At 36.9% G+C, this 23473-nt stretch overlaps 2 protein-coding genes across 4 annotated transcripts in view; one reads left to right on the top strand and one right to left on the bottom strand.

The window, feature by feature from the left end:
• LOC133547471 (gastrula zinc finger protein XlCGF57.1-like) overlaps window positions 1–23473 on the bottom strand; it is a 130427-nt gene that overhangs the window by 52007 nt on the left and 54947 nt on the right. The window lies entirely within an intron of this gene.
• Window positions 1–23473, top strand: part of LOC133547470 (gastrula zinc finger protein XlCGF57.1-like) — a 77108-nt gene that overhangs the window by 10235 nt on the left and 43400 nt on the right. For all 3 annotated transcript variants that reach the window (XM_061893152.1, XM_061893150.1, XM_061893151.1), the window contains exon 2: window positions 2665–2883. In XM_061893152.1, the coding sequence (XP_061749136.1) occupies window positions 2665–2883 (219 nt within the window). The remainder of the gene's footprint in view (window positions 1–2664; window positions 2884–23473) is intronic.

Raw genomic sequence — 23473 nt, 5'->3', positions numbered from 1 at the left:
CTGTAAGAAAGTAAATGGAAATATAATTTCAAATAGGTAAAAGGCTTTGTTTATTCCCAGGTACGAGTAGCCACAACATGTAATGTGTTTTCTTTTTGATAGGGAGTTCCACATGTTGGTGGTATTGCAGGCAAACAAATTAGAACCTTTTTTGGAGTGAAATCTGGGTTGAATGTGATTTGTACAACTACCTGGTTTTATAATGGTGAATATATTTTGAAGTATCTAGACAGGTAAATGGGTATTTTAGTGGTAGGGTGTATCTTCTACACCAGACCAACTGCAAGAAGATGTACTCTGTCAGATACCAAGAGCCTCCCCACGTTAAGGAAATGGTTGGCTGAAAGGTGAGGCCGAGATGGACGGTTGAGTAGAAGCCCAATCATTTGGTTTTGGGCTGTCTGGAGTTTGTTTTTCAGGGCTTTTAAGGCCTCACGGTACCAAACATGAACTTTGTAGTCAAAGTGGGGTTAAAATGGACTTGTGTTGGTCTTAAGTGTATTTGTACCCACCGGCGGGGTGATCTTTCCATGTAAGGTTGTACGGTATACCGGTATTAGTATAGTTCTGCGATACTATCCATCCATCCATTTTCTACCGCTTTTCCCTTTCTCAGTGGGTGCTTGAGGAGCCTATCTCATCTGCATTATTCATATTCGGTACTATACCGCCTCTAAAGTGTACAACTGCTATGATTACATCAATATTTTTTGGCATCACATCTTTCTTTTTTTCTTTTTTTTAATTTATATTATGATTATAAACTCAGGAAATATGTCCCCGGAGACATGAGGACTTTGAATATGACCAATGTATGATCTTGTAATTACTTGATATCGGATTGATACCCAAATTTGTGGTATCGTCCAAAACTAATGTAAAGTATCCAAACAACAGAAAAAAAAGTGATTATTACATTTTAACGGAAGCGTAGATAGCACATGTTAAAACAAACAAAAAAAAGTAGATATTAATATTAAATGAACAAGGAGATGAATAATCAATTTTCTACCACTTTTCCTTAATAATTTTTGACAAAGTCATAGAATATTAATGACACAATATGTTACTGCACATTTCAGCAGACTAAATTAGGAGCTTTTGTTTGTTTACTTACTACTAAAAGACAAGTTGTCTAGTATGTTCACTATTTTATTTAGGAAAAACTTTCAATAAGAATCATATGTTTAATGTAACCTAAGATTTTTTGTTAAAATAAAGCCAATAATGTACTTTTTTTGTGGTCCCGTTTATTCAGAGAAGTATTGAAAAGTATCGAAATACATTTTGGTATAGGTCCCGGTACTATAATATTGGTATCGGGACAACACTAGTAAGAACAGAATTCATTGGTTGATTCTTTGACCACCTTAGTAGTCATTTTTTCACTGGAGAGATTAGTCTCTACGATGCAACCAAGATAGGTAATCTCATTTTTGTTTGTTATAATATTGTCACCCACTTTGACTATGAAGTTATCTACTTTTCTGAGGTTAGGAATTGACCCAAAGACCTGTGTACTTGCAAGTACCGAGGCAAGTCTTATTTCGGCAGTTTGTCATTGAAAGCCTTGCTAGTCTAGATCTTGAGGATTCTAGCTTCTCTTGTTTTGTGGCCGTTAGCCTCGGTTCTGTTCTTCATGGGTACAGAAAATGATGGAATGATCACTTAAGCCACATACAGTAGTTCCACTTGTGGTGATTTGAGACTGGTCAGAAGTAACAAGGAGGTCTATGAAGGTTTAAAAGGACTCACTCACCCTGGTAGTTTGCTTAATGAGCTAAGTGAGACAATGTTGGTGGCACAGTTTAGTGAAGGTTTTAAAAATGGGTGCATCCTTTCAGGACATATCTGTGTTCCAGTCCCCAAGAAGTAAACCTGTATCAACATGTTTACATAAAACTCACACAGTCACTAAATACATTTTGTACTGTAAACAAATCTAATTAAAGTTATAATTTCACTTCCTAAATCTGACTTACAAGTATCAATAAGTGAACATAAACAATTATTTTCAATAACTAAAGTAGTCAAAACTTGAATTATTAAAAGAACATAAAGGTGACTGACTTTCCTTCAGCGTGTCGTAGATGGTCTCCAATTCCTAAAGAGGAATTGTTGATGGAGATACTCCATAATGTTTTATGGAGTATCTCCATGTTTTTGGTGAAAGTTCCAACAAACTGACCACCAAAAAATATTTTGCATGATCACAAAAACATACCATGAATGTTTTTGCAGTGATTTCGGAATTAGATTTTTTGAATTTCCAGGATATTTTAGTTATAGTAATAACTATGGCATTAAAATAATATGGTTAAGTTTACAGATAAAGTTTAGGTGTCATAGACCGTATACACAAAACAATATTTACCCACTTTACATCAGTGAAGTTAAGAATGCTTCAATCAATGCTGCCTCGTATTTATAAAAACTTTTCAAATTGCCCCGCATCAAATTTCCAAGTCTGTTTGTGTACTCACTGTACCACTTTTGAATTATTTTAGGAAACAATTGGGTATTTCCTGTGTTTTTATTGGTTGTTTTTGCTACACACTTTTAACACAACACACAAAAGAACACAAGTAATGTCATTGTGTTAACAGTGTCAGTTCAAAACTATTTCTATTCTCTCTTTATCTTATTTACTTATTTACCCAACAGACGTCCAGCAGCCCCCTCACACTAAAGAGGAAGAGGAGATACCACAGCCCCCCCACATGAAAGAAGAAGAGGAGGAAGTGTGGATCAGTCAGGAGGGAGAGTGTCCTGTAGGGCAGGAGGAGGCTGATGTCAGCAAGTTTCCACTGACTGTTGTCTCTGTGAAGACTGAAGAGCATGAAGACAAACCACCTGAGTCCTCACAGCTTCATCACAGTCCAAGTAAGCACAACATTTTATTCTCAGGGCATTCAATCCATCACAACTGGACTCTTCACTTTGTCTTACAAGACCTTTGTCCTCTCATCCAAGTAGGCTTCATCACTTCATGTTCATACACTTCAAGTCTTAAATCTAATCATTGGAATTTAGAGGAGATCTGCACTTTTTTGAGGAATTTTTCTATCGTTCACAATCATTATAAAAGACATGATGGTGGATATATAAAAAAAAATAAATCCCATTCTAACTAGGGCTGGGCGATATGGCCTTTTATTAATATCTCAATATTTTTAGTCCACATCACGATACAGCATATATATGTGGATATTTTGCCTTAGCCTTGAATGAACACTTGATGCATATAATCACAGCAGTATGATGATTCTATGTGTCTACATTCAAACATTCTTCTTCATACTGCATTCATATATGCTACCTTTAAACTTTCATGAAGAGAGGGAAACCACAACTAAGTCAAATTAGCAAAAGTGTATTTATTAAACAGTTATTAAGCAGTGGCACAAACATTCATGTCATTTCCAAAGCAAAAAGTGCAAGATTGTCAGAGACATTTTAAAACAAGCTATGAGTGCACTTTTGTGAATGATGTCACTAAGATGACTTATCAAAACAACACTATATTAAAGTGCACTTGTTGTACAGAACACCACTACAATAGTTTAAAACAAATAAAGTGCACTTTTGTGCATGATGTCACACAAGATATATCAATAACTGTCAAATAAAAATGTGCTGCATAATAGGAAATCAAATAGTGTATGTCCTTCGCTATGTGGTAGGTTCCTGCGGACGTTATCTCCTTCTGTTGTTGACCAGTTTTTTCATATGGGGTTCATGTGGAAATGGTTGCTTGGGCATTTTGTGGGTGTGGCACCAAACTGAGATGTTGACATGCAGAGTTTCAAGCACTCCTCATTCTCTAGCGGGTGACTTTTCAAATGATGCTACACATTAGCAGTGCTGCAACTTTTTGTAGCAACGCTTTTGCCGCATACTTGACATATTACGGTTGTCTTTTCAACATCTTCCCTTTTGAAGCCAAACCACCGCCAGACAATGGACTCTGTGCTGCTTTTCTTGGGAATTAATTATTCCTTCATTTGTTACCAGACTAGCACCTTCTTTCTCTCGTATTACCACTAGCACCACCCCGTTAGCACCACAGCTAACGTTATAATGCCGCTACCTGTCTGCTCTGCGAGGGCGTATGACGTTGCACACGCGACAGTATGTGACGTATGTGAGAAGGTGCGCTTGTTTTATGTCTCTGTGAGAAGGAGAGACAAGAAAGAGTGAGAAGATGATGTAGTGTAATGCCCGCGGCTAAAAGCAACTGAGTGAGAATCTATACTCCAATACTGACAATATAGTCATTTTCTATATCGCACAGAGACAAACCCACAATATATGGAGTATATTACATATATCACCCAGCCCTAATTCTAACTCATAAATGTAAATAAAAGTCCACTTGCAATGGAGCCAATGGGAGGTCCTCTCTAATCATCCAAAAAACGCCAACCAAGTATTGAGTTGAGTTGAGATGAGTATGACTTTATTTGGAAAATGCAAGCATACAACATGATACATCACACATGCATGTATACAACATGATACATCACACATGCATGCATACAACATGATACATCACACATGCATGCATACAACATGATACATCACACATGCACGCATACAACATGATACATCACACATGCATGTATACAACATGATACATCACACATGCACGCATACAACATGATACATCACACATGCATGTATACAACATGATACATCACACATGCATGCATACAACATGATACATCACACATGCATGCATACAACATGATACATCACACATGCACGCATACAACATGATACATCACACATGCATGTATACAACATGATACATCACACATGCATGCATACAACATGATACATCACACATGCACGCATACAACATGATACATCACACATGCATGTATACAACATGATACATCACACATGCATGCATACAACATGATACATCGCACATGCATGCATACAACATGATACATCGCACATGCATGCATACAACATGATACATCACACATGCATGCATACTACATGATACATCACACATGCATGTATACAACATGATACATCACACATGCATGTATACAACATGATACATCACACATGCAAGCATACAACATGATACATCACACATGCATGCATACAACATGATACATCACACATGCATGCATACAACATGATACATCACACATGCAAGTATACAACATGATACATCACACATGCAAGCATACAACATGATACATCACACATGCATGCATACAACATGATACATCACACATGCAAGTATACAACATGATACATCACACATGCAAGCATACAACATTAAACATCACACATGCATGCATACAACATGATACATCACACATGCAAGTATACAACATGATACATCACACATGCAAGCATACAACATGATACATCCCACATGCATGAATACAACATATACATCACACATACAACATGATACATCACACATGCATGCATACAACATGATACATCACACATGCATGTATACAACATGATACATCACACATACAACATGATACATCACACATGCATGTATACAACTTGATACATCACACATGCATGCATACCACATGATACATCACACATACATGCATACAACATGATACTTCACGCATACAACATGATACTTCACACATACAACATGATACATCACACATGCATGCATACAACATGATACATCACACATGCAAGTATACAACATGATACATCACACATGCATGTATACAACTTGATACATCACACATGCATGCATACCACATGATACATCACACATGCATGCATACAACATGATACATCACACATGCAAGTATACAACATGATACATCACACATGCAAGCATACAACATGATACATCCCACATGCATGAATACAACATATACATCACACATACAACATGATACATCACACATGCATCCATGCAACATGATACATCACACATACAACATGATACATCACACATGCATGTATACAACTTGATACATCACACATGCATGCATACCACATGATACATCACACATACATGCATACAACATGATACATCACACATGCATGCATACAACATGATACATCACACATGCATTCATACAACATGATACATCACACATGCATTCATACAACATGATACATCACACATACAACATGATACATCACACATGCATGTATACAACTTGATACATCACACATGCATGCATACCACATGATACATCACACATACATGCATACAACATGATACTTCACGCATACAACATGATACTTCACACATACAACATGATACATCACACATGCATGCATACAACATGATACATCACACATGCTTGCATACAACTAGATACATCACACATGCATGCATACAACATGATACATCACACATGCATGCATACAACATGATACATCACACATGAATGCATACAACATGATACATCACACATGCATGTATACAACATGATACATCACACATGCATGCATACAACATGATGCATCACACATACAGCATGCATACAACATGATACATCACACATATAACATGATACATCACACATGCATGTATACAACATTATACATCACACATGCATGCATACAACATGATACATCACACATACATGCATACAACATGATACATCACACATACAACATGATACATCACACATGCATGCATACAACATGATACATCACACATGCTTGCATACAACATGATACATCACACATGCATGCATACAACATGATACATCACACATGCATGCATACAACATGATACATCACACATGCATGCATACAACATGATACATCACACATGCATGTATACAACATGATACATTACACATGCATGCATACAACATGATACATCACACATACAACATGATACATCACACATGCATGCATACAACATGATACATCACACATACAACATGATACATCACACATGCATGCATACAACATGATATCATGTTGTATGCATGCATGTGTGATGTATCATGTTGTATACATGCATGTGTGATGTATCATGATGCATGCATGCATACAACATGATACATCACACATGCACGCATACAACATGATACATCACACATACATGCATACAACATGATACATCACACATGCACGCATACAACATGATACATCACACATGCACGCATACAACATGATACATCACACATGCACGCATACAACATGATACATCACACATGCACGTATACAACATGATACATCACACATGCACGCATACAACATGATACATCACACATGCATGTATACAACATGATACATCACACATGCACGCATACAACATGATACATCACACATGCACGCATACAACATGATACATCACACATACAACATGAAACATCACACATGCACGCATACAACATGATACATCACACATGCACGCATACAACATGATACATCACACATGCACGCATACAACATGATACATCACACATACAACATGATACATCACACATGCATGCATTCAACATGATACATCACACATGCATTCATACAACATGATACATCACACATACAACATGATACATCACACATGCATGTATACAACTTGATACATCACACATGCATGCATACCACATGATACATCACACATGCATGCATACAACATGATACATCACACATGCAAGTATACAACATGATACATCACACATGCAAGCATACAACATGATACATCCCACATGCATGAATACAACATATACATCACACATACAACATGATACATCACACATGCATGCATACAACATGATACATCACACATGCATGCATACAACATGATACATCACACATGCATTCATACAACATGATACATCACACATGCATGTATACAACTTGATACATCACACATGCATGCATACCACATGATACATCACACATACATGCATACAACATGATACTTCACACATACAACATGATACTTCACACATACAACATGATACATCACACATAAATGCATACAACATGATACATCACACATGCTTGCATACAACTAGATACATCACACATGCATGCATACAACATGATACACCACACATGCATGCATACAACATGATACATCACACATGCATGCATACAACATGATACATCACACATGCATGTATACAACATGATACATCACACATGCATGCATACAACATGATACATCACACATACAGCATGCATACAACATGATACATCACACATACAACATGATACATCACACATGCATGCATACAACATGATACATCACACATGCATGTATACAACATGATACATCACACATACAACATGATACATCACACATGCATGTATACAACTTGATACATCACACATGCATGCATACCACATGATACATCACACATACATGCATACAACATGATACTTCACGCATACAACATGATACTTCACACATACAACATGATACATCACACATGCATGCATACAACATGATACATCACACATGCAAGTATACAACATGATACATCACACATGCAAGCATACAACATGATACATCCCACATGCATGAATACAACATATACATCACACATACAACATGATACATCACACATGCATGCATACAACATGATACATCACACATGCATTCATACAACATGATACATCACACATGCATGTATACAACTTGATACATCACACATGCATGCTTACCACATGATACATCACACATACATGCATACAACATGATACTTCACGCATACAACATGATACTTCACACATACAACATGATACATCACACATGCATGCATACAACATGATACATCACACATGCTTGCATACAACTAGATACATCACACATGCATGCATACAACATGATACATCACACATGCATGCATACAACATGATACATCACACATGCATGCATACAACATGATACATCACACATGCATGTATACAACATGATACATCACACATGCATGCATACAACATGATACATCACACATACAGCATGCATACAACATGATACATCACACATACATGCATACAACATGATACATCACACATGCATGTATACAACTTGATACATCACACATGCATGCTTACCACATGATACATCACACATACATGCATACAACATGATACTTCACGCATACAACATGATACTTCACACATACAACATGATACATCACACATGCATGCATACAACATGATACATCACACATGCTTGCATACAACTAGATACATCACACATGCATGCATACAACATGATACATCACACATGCATGCATACAACATGATACATCACACATGCATGCATACAACATGATACATCACACATGCATGTATACAACATGATACATCACACATGCATGCATACAACATGATACATCACACATACAGCATGCATACAACATGATACATCACACATACATGCATACAACATGATACATCACACATACAACATGATACATCACACATGCATGCATACAACATGATACATCACACATGCTTGCATACAACATGATACATCACACATGCATGCATACAACATGATACATCACACATGCATGCATACAACATGATACATCACACATGCATGCATACAACATGATACATCACACATGCATGTATACAACATGATACATCACACATGCATGCATACAACATGATACATCACACATACAACATGATACATCACACATGCATGCATACAACATGATATCATGTTGTATGCATGCATGTGTGATGTATCATGTTTTATCCATGCATGTGTGATGTATCATGTTGTATACATGCATGTGTGATGTATCATGTTGTATGCATGCATGTGTGATGTATCATGCATGCATGCATACAACATGATACATCACACATGCACGCATACAACATGATACATCACACATACATGCATACAACATGATACATCACACATGCACGCATACAACATGATACATCACACATGCACGCATACAACATGATACATCACACATGCACGCATACAACATGATACATCACACATGCACGCATACAACATGATACATCACAGATGCACGCATACAACATGATACATCACACATGCACGCATACAACATGATACATCACACATGCACGCATACAACATGATACATCACACATACAACATGAAACATCACACATGCACGCATACAACATGATACATCACACATGCACTCATACAACATGATACATCACACATGCACGCATACAACATGATACATCACACATACAACATGATACATCACACATGCATGCATACAACATGATACATCACACATGCATTCATACAACATGATACATCACACATACAACATGATACATCACACATGCATGCATACCACATGATACATCACACATGCATGCATACAACATGATACATCACACATGCAAGTATACAACATGATACATCACACATGCAAGAATACAACATGATACATCCCACATGCATGAATACAACATATTCATCACACATACAACATGATACATGACACATGCATGCATACAACATGATACATCACACATGCATTCATACAACATGATACATCACACATACAACATGATACATCACACATGCATGTATACAACTTGATACATCACACATGCATGCATACCACATGATACATCACACATACATTCATACAACATGATACTTCACGCATACAACATGATACTTCACACATACAACATGATACATCACACATGCATGCATACAACATGATACATCACACATGCTTGCATACAACTAGATACATCACACATGCATGCATACAACATGATACACCACACATGCATGCATACAACATGATACATCACACATGCATGCATACAACATGATACATCACACATGCATGTATACAACATGATACATCACACATGCATGCATACAACATGATACATCACACATACAGCATGCATACAACATGATACATCACACATACAACATGATACATCACACATGCATGCATACAACATGATACATCACACATGCATGTATACAACATGATACATCACACATACAACATGATACATCACACATGCATGTATACAACTTGATACATCACACATGCATGCATACCACATGATACATCACACATACATGCATACAACATGATACTTCACGCATACAACATGATACTTCACACATACAACATGATACATCACACATGCATGCATACAACATGATACATCACACATGCAAGTATACAACATGATACATCACACATGCAAGCATACAACATGATACATCCCACATGCATGAATACAACATATACATCACACATACAACATGATACATCACACATGCATGCATACAACATGATACATCACACATGCATTCATACAACATGATACATCACACATACAACATGATACATCACACATGCATGTATACAACTTGATACATCACACATGCATGCTTACCACATGATACATCACACATACATGCATACAACATGATACTTCACGCATACAACATGATACTTCACACATACAACATGATACATCACACATGCATGCATACAACATGATACATCACACATGCTTGCATACAACTAGATACATCACACATGCATGCATACAACATGATACATCACACATGCATGCATACAACATGATGCATCACACATGCATGCATACAACATGATACATCACACATGCATGTATACAACATGATACATCACACATGCATGCATACAACATGATACATCACACATACAGCATGCATACAACATGATAGATCACACGTACAACATGATACATCACACATGCATGTATACAACATTATACATCACACATGCATGCATACAACATGATACATCACACATACATGCATACAACATGATACATCACACATACAACATGATACATCACACATGCATGCATACAACATGATACATCACACATGCTTGCATACAACATGATACATCACACATGCATGCATACAACATGATACATCACACATGCATGCATACAACATGATACATCACACATGCATGCATACAACATGATACATCACACATGCATGTATACAACATGATACATCACACATGCATGCATACAACATGATACATCACACATACAACATGATACATCACACATGCATGCATACAACATGATACATCACACATACAACATGATACATCACACATGCATGCATACAACATGATATCATGTTGTATGCATGCATGTGTGATGTATCATGTTTTATGCATGCATGTGTGATGTATCATGTTGTATACATGCATGTGTGATGTATCATGTTGTATGCATGCATGTGTGATGTATCATGCATGCATGCATACAACATGATACATCACACATGCACGCATACAACATGATACATCACACATACATGCATACAACATGATACATCACACATGCACGCATACAACATGATACATCACACATGCACGCATACAACATGATACATCACACATGCACGCATACAACATGATACATCACACATGCACGCATACAACATGATACATCACACATGCACGCATACAACATGATACATCACACATGCATGCATACAACATGATACATCACACATACAACATGAAACATCACACATGCACGCATACAACATGATACATCACACATGCACGCATACAACATGATACATCACACATACAACATGATACATCACACATGCATGCATACAACATGATACATCACACATGCATTCATACAACATGATACATCACACATACAACATGATACATCACACATGCATGTATACAACTTGATACATCACACATGCATGCATACCACATGATACATCACACATGCATGCATACAACATGATACATCACACATGCAAGTATACAACATGATACATCACACATGCAAGCATACAACATGATACATCCCACATGCATGAATACAACATATACATCACACATACAACATGATACATCACACATGCATGCATACAACATGATACATCACACATGCATTCATACAACATGATACATCACACATACAACATGATACATCACACATGCATGTATACAACTTGATACATCACACATGCATGCATACCACATGATACATCACACATACATGCATACAACATGATACTTCACGCATACAACATGATACTTCACACATACAACATGATACATCACACATGCATGCATACAACATGATACATCACACATGCTTGCATACAACTAGATACATCACACATGCATGCATACAACATGATACACCACACATGCATGCATACAACATGATACATCACACATGCATGCATACAACATGATACATCACACATGCATGTATACAACATGATACATCACACATGCATGCATACAACATGATACATCACACATACAGCATGCATACAACATGATACATCACACATACAACATGATACATCACACATGCATGCATACAACATGATACATCACACATGCATGTATACAACATGATACATCACACATACAACATGATACATCACACATGCATGTATACAACTTGATACATCACACATGCCTGCATACCACATGATACATCACACATACATGCATACAACATGATACTTCACGCATACAACATGATACTTCACACATACAACATGATACATCACACATGCATGCATACAACATGATACATCACACATGCAAGTATACAACATGATACATCACACATGCAAGCATACAACATGATACATCCCACATGCATGAATACAACATATACATCACACATACAACATGATACATCACACATGCATGCATACAACATGATACATCACACATGCATTCATACAACATGATACATCACACATACAACATGATACTTCACACATACAACATGATACATCACACATGCATGCATACAACATGATACATCACACATGCAAGTATACAACATGATACATCACACATGCAAGCATACAACATGATACATCCCACATGCATGAATACAACATATACATCACACATACAACATGATACATCACACATGCATGCATACAACATGATACATCACACATGCATTCATACAACATGATACATCACACATACAACATGATACATCACACATGCATGTATACAACTTGATACATCACACATGCATGCATACCACATGATACATCACACATACATGCATACAACATGATACTTCACGCATACAACATGATACTTCACACATACAACATGATACATCACACATGCATGCATACAACATGATACATCACACATGCTTGCATACAACTAGATACATCACACATGCATGCATACAACATGATACATCACACATGCATGCATACAACATGATACATCACACATGCATGCATACAACATGATACATCACACATGCATGTATACAACATGATACATCACACATGCATGCATACAACATGATACATCACACATAAAGCATGCATACAACATGATACATCACACATACAACATGATACATCACACATGCATGTATACAACATTATACATCACACATGCATGCATACAACATGATACATCACACATACATGCATACAACATGATACATCACACATACAACATGATACATCACACATGCATGCATACAACATGATACATCACACATGCTCGCATACAACATGATACATCACACATGCATGCATACAACATGATACATCACACATGCATGCATACAACATGATACATCACACATGCATGCATACAACATGATACATCACACATGCATGTATACAACATGATACATCACACATGCATGCATACAACATGATACATCACACATACAACATGATACGTCACACATGCATGCATACAACATGATACATCACACATACAACATGATACATCACACATGCATGCATACAACATGATATCATGTTGTATGCATGCATGTGTGATGTATCATGTTTTATGCATGCATGTGTGATGTATCATGTTGTATACATGCATGTGTGATGTATCATGTTGTATGCATGCATGTGTGATGTATCATGCATGCATGCATACAACATGATACATCACACATGCACGCATACAACATGATACATCACACATACATGCATACAACATGATACATCACACATGCACGCATACAACATGATACATCACACATGCACGCATACAACATGATACATCACACATGCACGCATACAACATGATACATCACACATGCACGCATACAACATGATACATCACACATGCACGCATACAACATGATACATCACACATGCACGCATACAACATGATACATCACACATGCACGCATACAACATGATACATCACACATACAACATGAAACATCACACATGCACGCATACAACATGATACATCACACATGTATGTATACAACATGATACATCACACATACAACATGATACATCACACATGCATGTATACAACTTGATACATCACACATGCATGCATACCACATGATACATCACACATACATGCATACAACATGATACTTCACGCATGCAAGCATACAACATGATACATCCCACATGCATGCATACAACATGATACATCACACATGCATTCATACAACATGATACATCACACATACAACATGATACATCACACATGCATGTATACAACTTGATACATCACACATGCATGCATACCACATGATACATCACACATACATGCATACAACATGATACTTCACGCATACAACATGATACTTCACACATACAACATGATACATCACACATGCATGTATACAACATGATACATCACACATGCTTGCATACAACTAGATACATCACACATGCATGCATACAACATGATACACCACACATGCATGCATACAACATGATACATCACACATGCATGCATACAACATGATACATCACACATGCATGTATACAACATGATACATCACACATGCATGCATACAACATGATACATCACACATACAGCATGCATACAACATGATACATCACACATACAACATGATGCATCACACATGCATGCATACAACATGATACATCACACATGCATGTATACAACATGATACATCACACATACAACATGATACATCACACATGCATGCATACCACATGATACATCACACATACATGCATACAACATGATACTTCACGCATACAACATGATACTTCACACATACAACATGATACATCACACATGCATGCATACAACATGATACATCACACATGCAAGTATACAACATGATACATCACACATGCAAGCATACAACATGATACATCCCACATGCATGAATACAACATATACATCACACATACAACATGATACATCACACATGCATGCATACAACATGATACATCACACATGCATTCATACAACATGATACATCACACATACAAAATGATACATCACACATGCATGTATACAACTTGATACATCACACATGCATGCATACCACATGATACATCACACATACATGCATACAACATGATACTTCACGCATACAACATGATACTTCACACATACAACATGATACATCACACATGCATGCATACAACATGATACATCACACATGGATGCATACAACATGATACATCACACATGCTTGCATACAACTAGATACATCACACATGCATGCATACAACATGATACATCACACATGCATGCATACAACATGATACATCACAGATGCATGCATACAACATGATACATCACACATGCATGTATACAACATGATACATCACACATGCATGCATACAACATGATACATCACACATACAGCATGCATACAACATGATACATCACACATACAACATGATACATCACACATGCATGTATACAACATTATACATCACACATGCATGCATACAACATGATACATCACACATACATGCATACAACATGATACATCACACATACAACATGATACATCACACATGCAAGAATAGAACATGATACATCACACATGCATGTATACAACATGATACATCACACATGCATGCATACAACATGATACATCACACATGCTTGCATACAACATGATACATCACACATGCATGCATACATCATGATACATCACACATGCATGTATACAACATGATACATCACACATGCATGCATACAACATGATACATCGCACATGCATTTATACAACATGATACATCGCACATGCATGCATACAACATGATACATCACACATGCATGCATACTACATGATACATCACACATGCATGTATACAACATGATACATCACACATGCATGTATACAACATGATACATCACACATGCAAGCATACAACATGATATCATGTGTGATGTATCATGTTGTATGTGTGAAGTATCATGTTGTATGCGTGAAGTATCATGTTGTATGCATGTATGTGTGATGTATCATGTGGTATGCATGCATGTGTGATGTATCAAGTTGTATACATGCATATGTGATGTATCATTTTGTATGTGTGATGTATCATGTTGTATACATGCATGTGTGATGATACATCACACATACAACATGATACATCACACATGCATGCATACCACATGATACATCACACATACATGCATACAACATGATACTTCACGCATACAACATGATACTTCACACATACAACATGATACATCACACATGCATGCATACAACATGATACATCACACATGCAAGTATACAACATGATACATCACACATGCAAGCATACAACATGATACATCCCACATGCATGAATACAACATATACATCACACATACAACATGATACATCACACATGCATGCATACAACATGATACATCACACATGCATTCATACAACATGATACATCACACATACAAAATGATACATCACACATGCATGTATACAACTTGATACATCACACATGCATGCATACCACATGATACATCACACATACATGCATACAACATGATACTTCACGCATACAACATGATACTTCACACATACAACATGATACATCACACATGCATGCATACAACATGATACATCACACATGGATGCATACAACATGATACATCACACATGCTTGCATACAACTAGATACATCACACATGCATGCATACAACATGATACATCACACATGCATGCATACAACATGATACATCACAGATGCATGCATACAACATGATACATCACACATGCATGTATACAACATGATACATCACACATGCATGCATACAACATGATACATCACACATACAGCATGCATACAACATGATACATCACACATACAACATGATACATCACACATGCATGTATACAACATTATACATCACACATGCATGCATACAACATGATACATCACACATACATGCATACAACATGATACATCACACATACAACATGATACATCACACATGCAAGAATAGAACATGATATCATGTTGTATGCATGCATGTGTGATGTATCATGTTGTATGCATGCATGTGTGATGTATCATGTTGTATACATGCATGTGTGATGTATCATGTTGTATGCATGCATGTGTGATGTATCATGCATGCATGCATACAACATGATACATCACACATGCACGCATACAACATGATACATCACACATACATGCATACAACATGATACATCACACATGCACGCATACAACATGATACATCACACATGCACGCATACAACATGATACATCACACATGCACGCATACAACATGATACATCACACATGCACGCATACAACATGATACATCACACATGCACGCATACAACATGATACATCACACATGCACGCATACAACATGATACATCACACATGCACGCATACAACATGATACATAACACATACAACATGAAACATCACACATGCACGCATACAACATGATACATCACACATGCACGCATACAACATGATACATCACACATGCACGCATACAACATGATACATCACACATACAACATGATACATCACACATGCATGCATACAACATGATACATCACACATGCATTCATACAACATGATACATCACACATACAACATGATACATCACACATGCATGTATACAACTTGATACATCACACATGCATGCATACCACATGATACATCACACATGCATGCATACAACATGATACATCACACATGCAAGTATACAACATGATACATCACACATGCAAGCATACAACATGATACATCCCACATGCATGAATACAACATATACATCACACATACAACATGATACATCACACATGCATGCATACAACATGATACATCACACATGCATTCATACAACATGATACATCATACATACAACATGATACATCACACATGCATGTATACAACTTGATACATCACACATGCATGCATACCACATGATACATCACACATACATGCATACAACATGATACTTCACGCATACAACATGATACTTCACACATACAACATGATACATCACACATGCATGCATACAACATGATACATCACACATGCTTGCATACAACTAGATACATCACACATGCATGCATACAACATGATACACCACACATGCATGCATACAACATGATACATCACACATGCATGCATACAACATGATACATCACACATGCATGTATACAACATGATACATCACACATGCATGCATACAACATGATACATCACACATACAGCATGCATACAACATGATACATCACACATGCGTGCATACAACATGATACATCACACATGCATGTATACAACATGATACATCACACATACACCATGATACATCACACATGCATGTATACAACTTGATACATCACACATGCATGCATACCACATGATACATCACACATACATGCATACAACATGATACTTCACGCATACAACATGATACTTCACACATACAACATGATACATCACACATGCATGCATACAACATGATACATCACACATGCAAGTATACAACATGATACATCACACATGCAAGCATACAACATGATACATCCCACATGCATGAATACAACATATACATCACACATACAACATGATACATCACACATGCATGCATACAACATGATACATCACACATGCATTCATACAACATGATACATCACACATACAACATGATACATCACACATGCATGTATACAACTTGATACATCACACATGCATGCATACCACATGATACATCACACATACATGCATACAACATGATACTTCACGCATACAACATGATACTTCACACATACAACATGATACATCACACATGCATGCATACAACATGATACATCACACATGCTTGCATACAACTAGATACATCACACATGCATGCATACAACATGATACATCACACATGCATGCATACAACATGATACATCACACATGCATGCATACAACATGATACATCACACATGCATGCATACAACATGATACATCACACATGCATGTATACAACATGACACATCACACATGCATGCATACAACATGATACATCACACATACAGCATGCATACAACATGATACATCACACATACAACATGATACATCACACATGCATGTATACAACATTATACATCACACATGCATGCATACAACATGATACATCACACATACATGCATACAACATGATACATCACACATACAACATGATACATCACACATGCATGCATACAACATGATACATCACACATGCTTGCATACAACATGATACATCACACATGCATGCATACAACATGATACATCACACATATATGCATACAACATGATACATCACACATGCATGCATACAACATGATACATCACACATGCATGTATACAACATGATACATCACACATGCATGCATACAACATGATACATCACACATACAACATGATACATCACACATGCATGCATACAACATGATACATCACACATACAACATGATACATCACACATGCATGCATACAACATGATATCATGTTGTATGCATGCATGTGTGATGTATCATGTTTTATGCATGCATGTGTGATGTATCATGTTGTATACATGCATGTGTGATGTATCATGTTGTATGCATGCATGTGTGATGTATCATGCATGCATGCATACAACATGATACATCCCACATGCACGCATACAACATGATACATCACACATACATGCATACAACATGATACATCACACATGCACGCATACAACATGATACATCACACATGCACGCATACAACATGATACATCACACATGCACGCATACAACATGATACATCACACATGCACGCATACAACATGATACATCACACATACAACATGAAACATCACACATGCAAGCATACAACATGATACATCACACATGCACGCATACAACATGATACATCACACATGCACGCATACAACATGATACATCACACATACAACATGATACATCACACATGCATGCATACAACATGATACATCACACATGCATTCATACAACATGATACATCACACATACAACATGATACATCACACATGCATGTATACAACTTTATACATCACACATGCATGCATACCACATGATACATCACACATGCATGCATACAACATGATACATCACACATGCAAGTATACAACATGATACATCACACATGCAAGCATACAACATGATACATCCCACATGCATGAATACAACATATACATCACACATACAACATGATACATCACACATGCATGCATACAACATGATACATCACACATGCATTCATACAACATGATACATCACACATACAACATGATACATCACACATGCATGTATACAACTTGATACATCACACATGCATGCATACCACATGATACATCACACATACATGCATACAACATGATACTTCACGCATACAACATGATACTTCACACATACAACATGATACATCACACATGCATGCATACAACATGATACATCACACATGCTTGCATACAACTAGATACATCACACATGCATGCATACAACATGATACATCACACATGCATGCATACAACATGATACATCACACATGCATGCATACAACATGATACATCACACATGCATGTATACAACATGATACATCACACATGCATGCATACAACATGATACATCACACATAAAGCATGCATACAACATGATACATCACACATGCATGTATACAACATTATACATCACACATGCATGCATACAACATGATACATCACACATACATGCATACAACATGATACATCACACATACAACATGATACATCACACATGCATGCATACAACATGATACATCACACATGCTTGCATACAACATGATACATCACACATGCATGCATACAACATGATACATCACACATGCATGCATACAACATGATACATCACACATGCATGCATACAACATGATATATCACACATGCATGTATACAACATGATACATCACACATGCATGCATACAACATGATACATCACACATACAACATGATACATCACACATGCATGCATACAACATGATACATCACAAATACAACATGATACATCACACATGCATGCATACAACATGATATCATGTTGTATGCATGCATGTGTGATGTATCATGTTGTATGCATGCATGTGTGATGTATCATGTTGTATACATGCATTTGTGATGTATCATGTTGTATGCATGCATGTGTGATGTATCATGCATGCATTTATACAACATGATACATCACACATGCACGCATACAACATGATACATCACACATACATGCATACAACATGATACATCACACATGCACGCATACAACATGATACATCACACATGCACGCATACAACATGATACATCACACATGCACGCATACAACATGATACATCACACATGCACGCATACAACATGATACATCACACATGCACGCATACAACATGATACATCACACATACAACATGAAACATCACACATGCACGCATACAACATGATACATCACACATGCACGCATACAACATGATACATCACACATGCACGCATACAACATGATACATCACACATGCATGTATACAACATGATATCATGTTGTATGCATGCATGTGTGATGTATCATGCATGCATGCATACAACATGATACATCACACATGCACGCATACAACATGATACATCACACATACATGCATACAACATGATACATCACACATGCACGCATACAACATGATACATCACACATGCACGCATACAACATGATACATCACACATGCACGCATACAACATGATACATCACACATGCACGCATACAACGTGATACATCACACATGCACGCATACAACATGATACAACATGATACATCACACATGCACGCATACAACATGATACATCACACATGCACGCATACAACATGATACATCACACATGCACGCATACAACATGATACATCACACATTCACGCATACAACGTGATACATCACACATACAACATGAAACATCACACATGCACGCATACAACATGATACATCACACATGCACGCAAACAACATGATACATCACACATGCATGTATACAACATGATATCATGTTGTATGCATGCATGTGTGATGTATCATGCATGCATGCATACAACATGATACATCACACATGCATGTATACAACATGATACATCACACATGCATGCATACAACATGATACATCGCACATGCATGCATACAACATGATACATCGCACATGCATGCATACAACATGATACATCACACATGCATGT

This window comes from Nerophis ophidion, unplaced genomic scaffold (genome assembly GCF_033978795.1).
Source record: "Nerophis ophidion isolate RoL-2023_Sa unplaced genomic scaffold, RoL_Noph_v1.0 HiC_scaffold_115, whole genome shotgun sequence".
NCBI lineage: Eukaryota > Metazoa > Chordata > Actinopteri > Syngnathiformes > Syngnathidae > Nerophis > Nerophis ophidion.
Note: the sequence above shows the minus strand (reverse complement) of the source record. Positions and strands in the feature narration are given on the sequence as shown.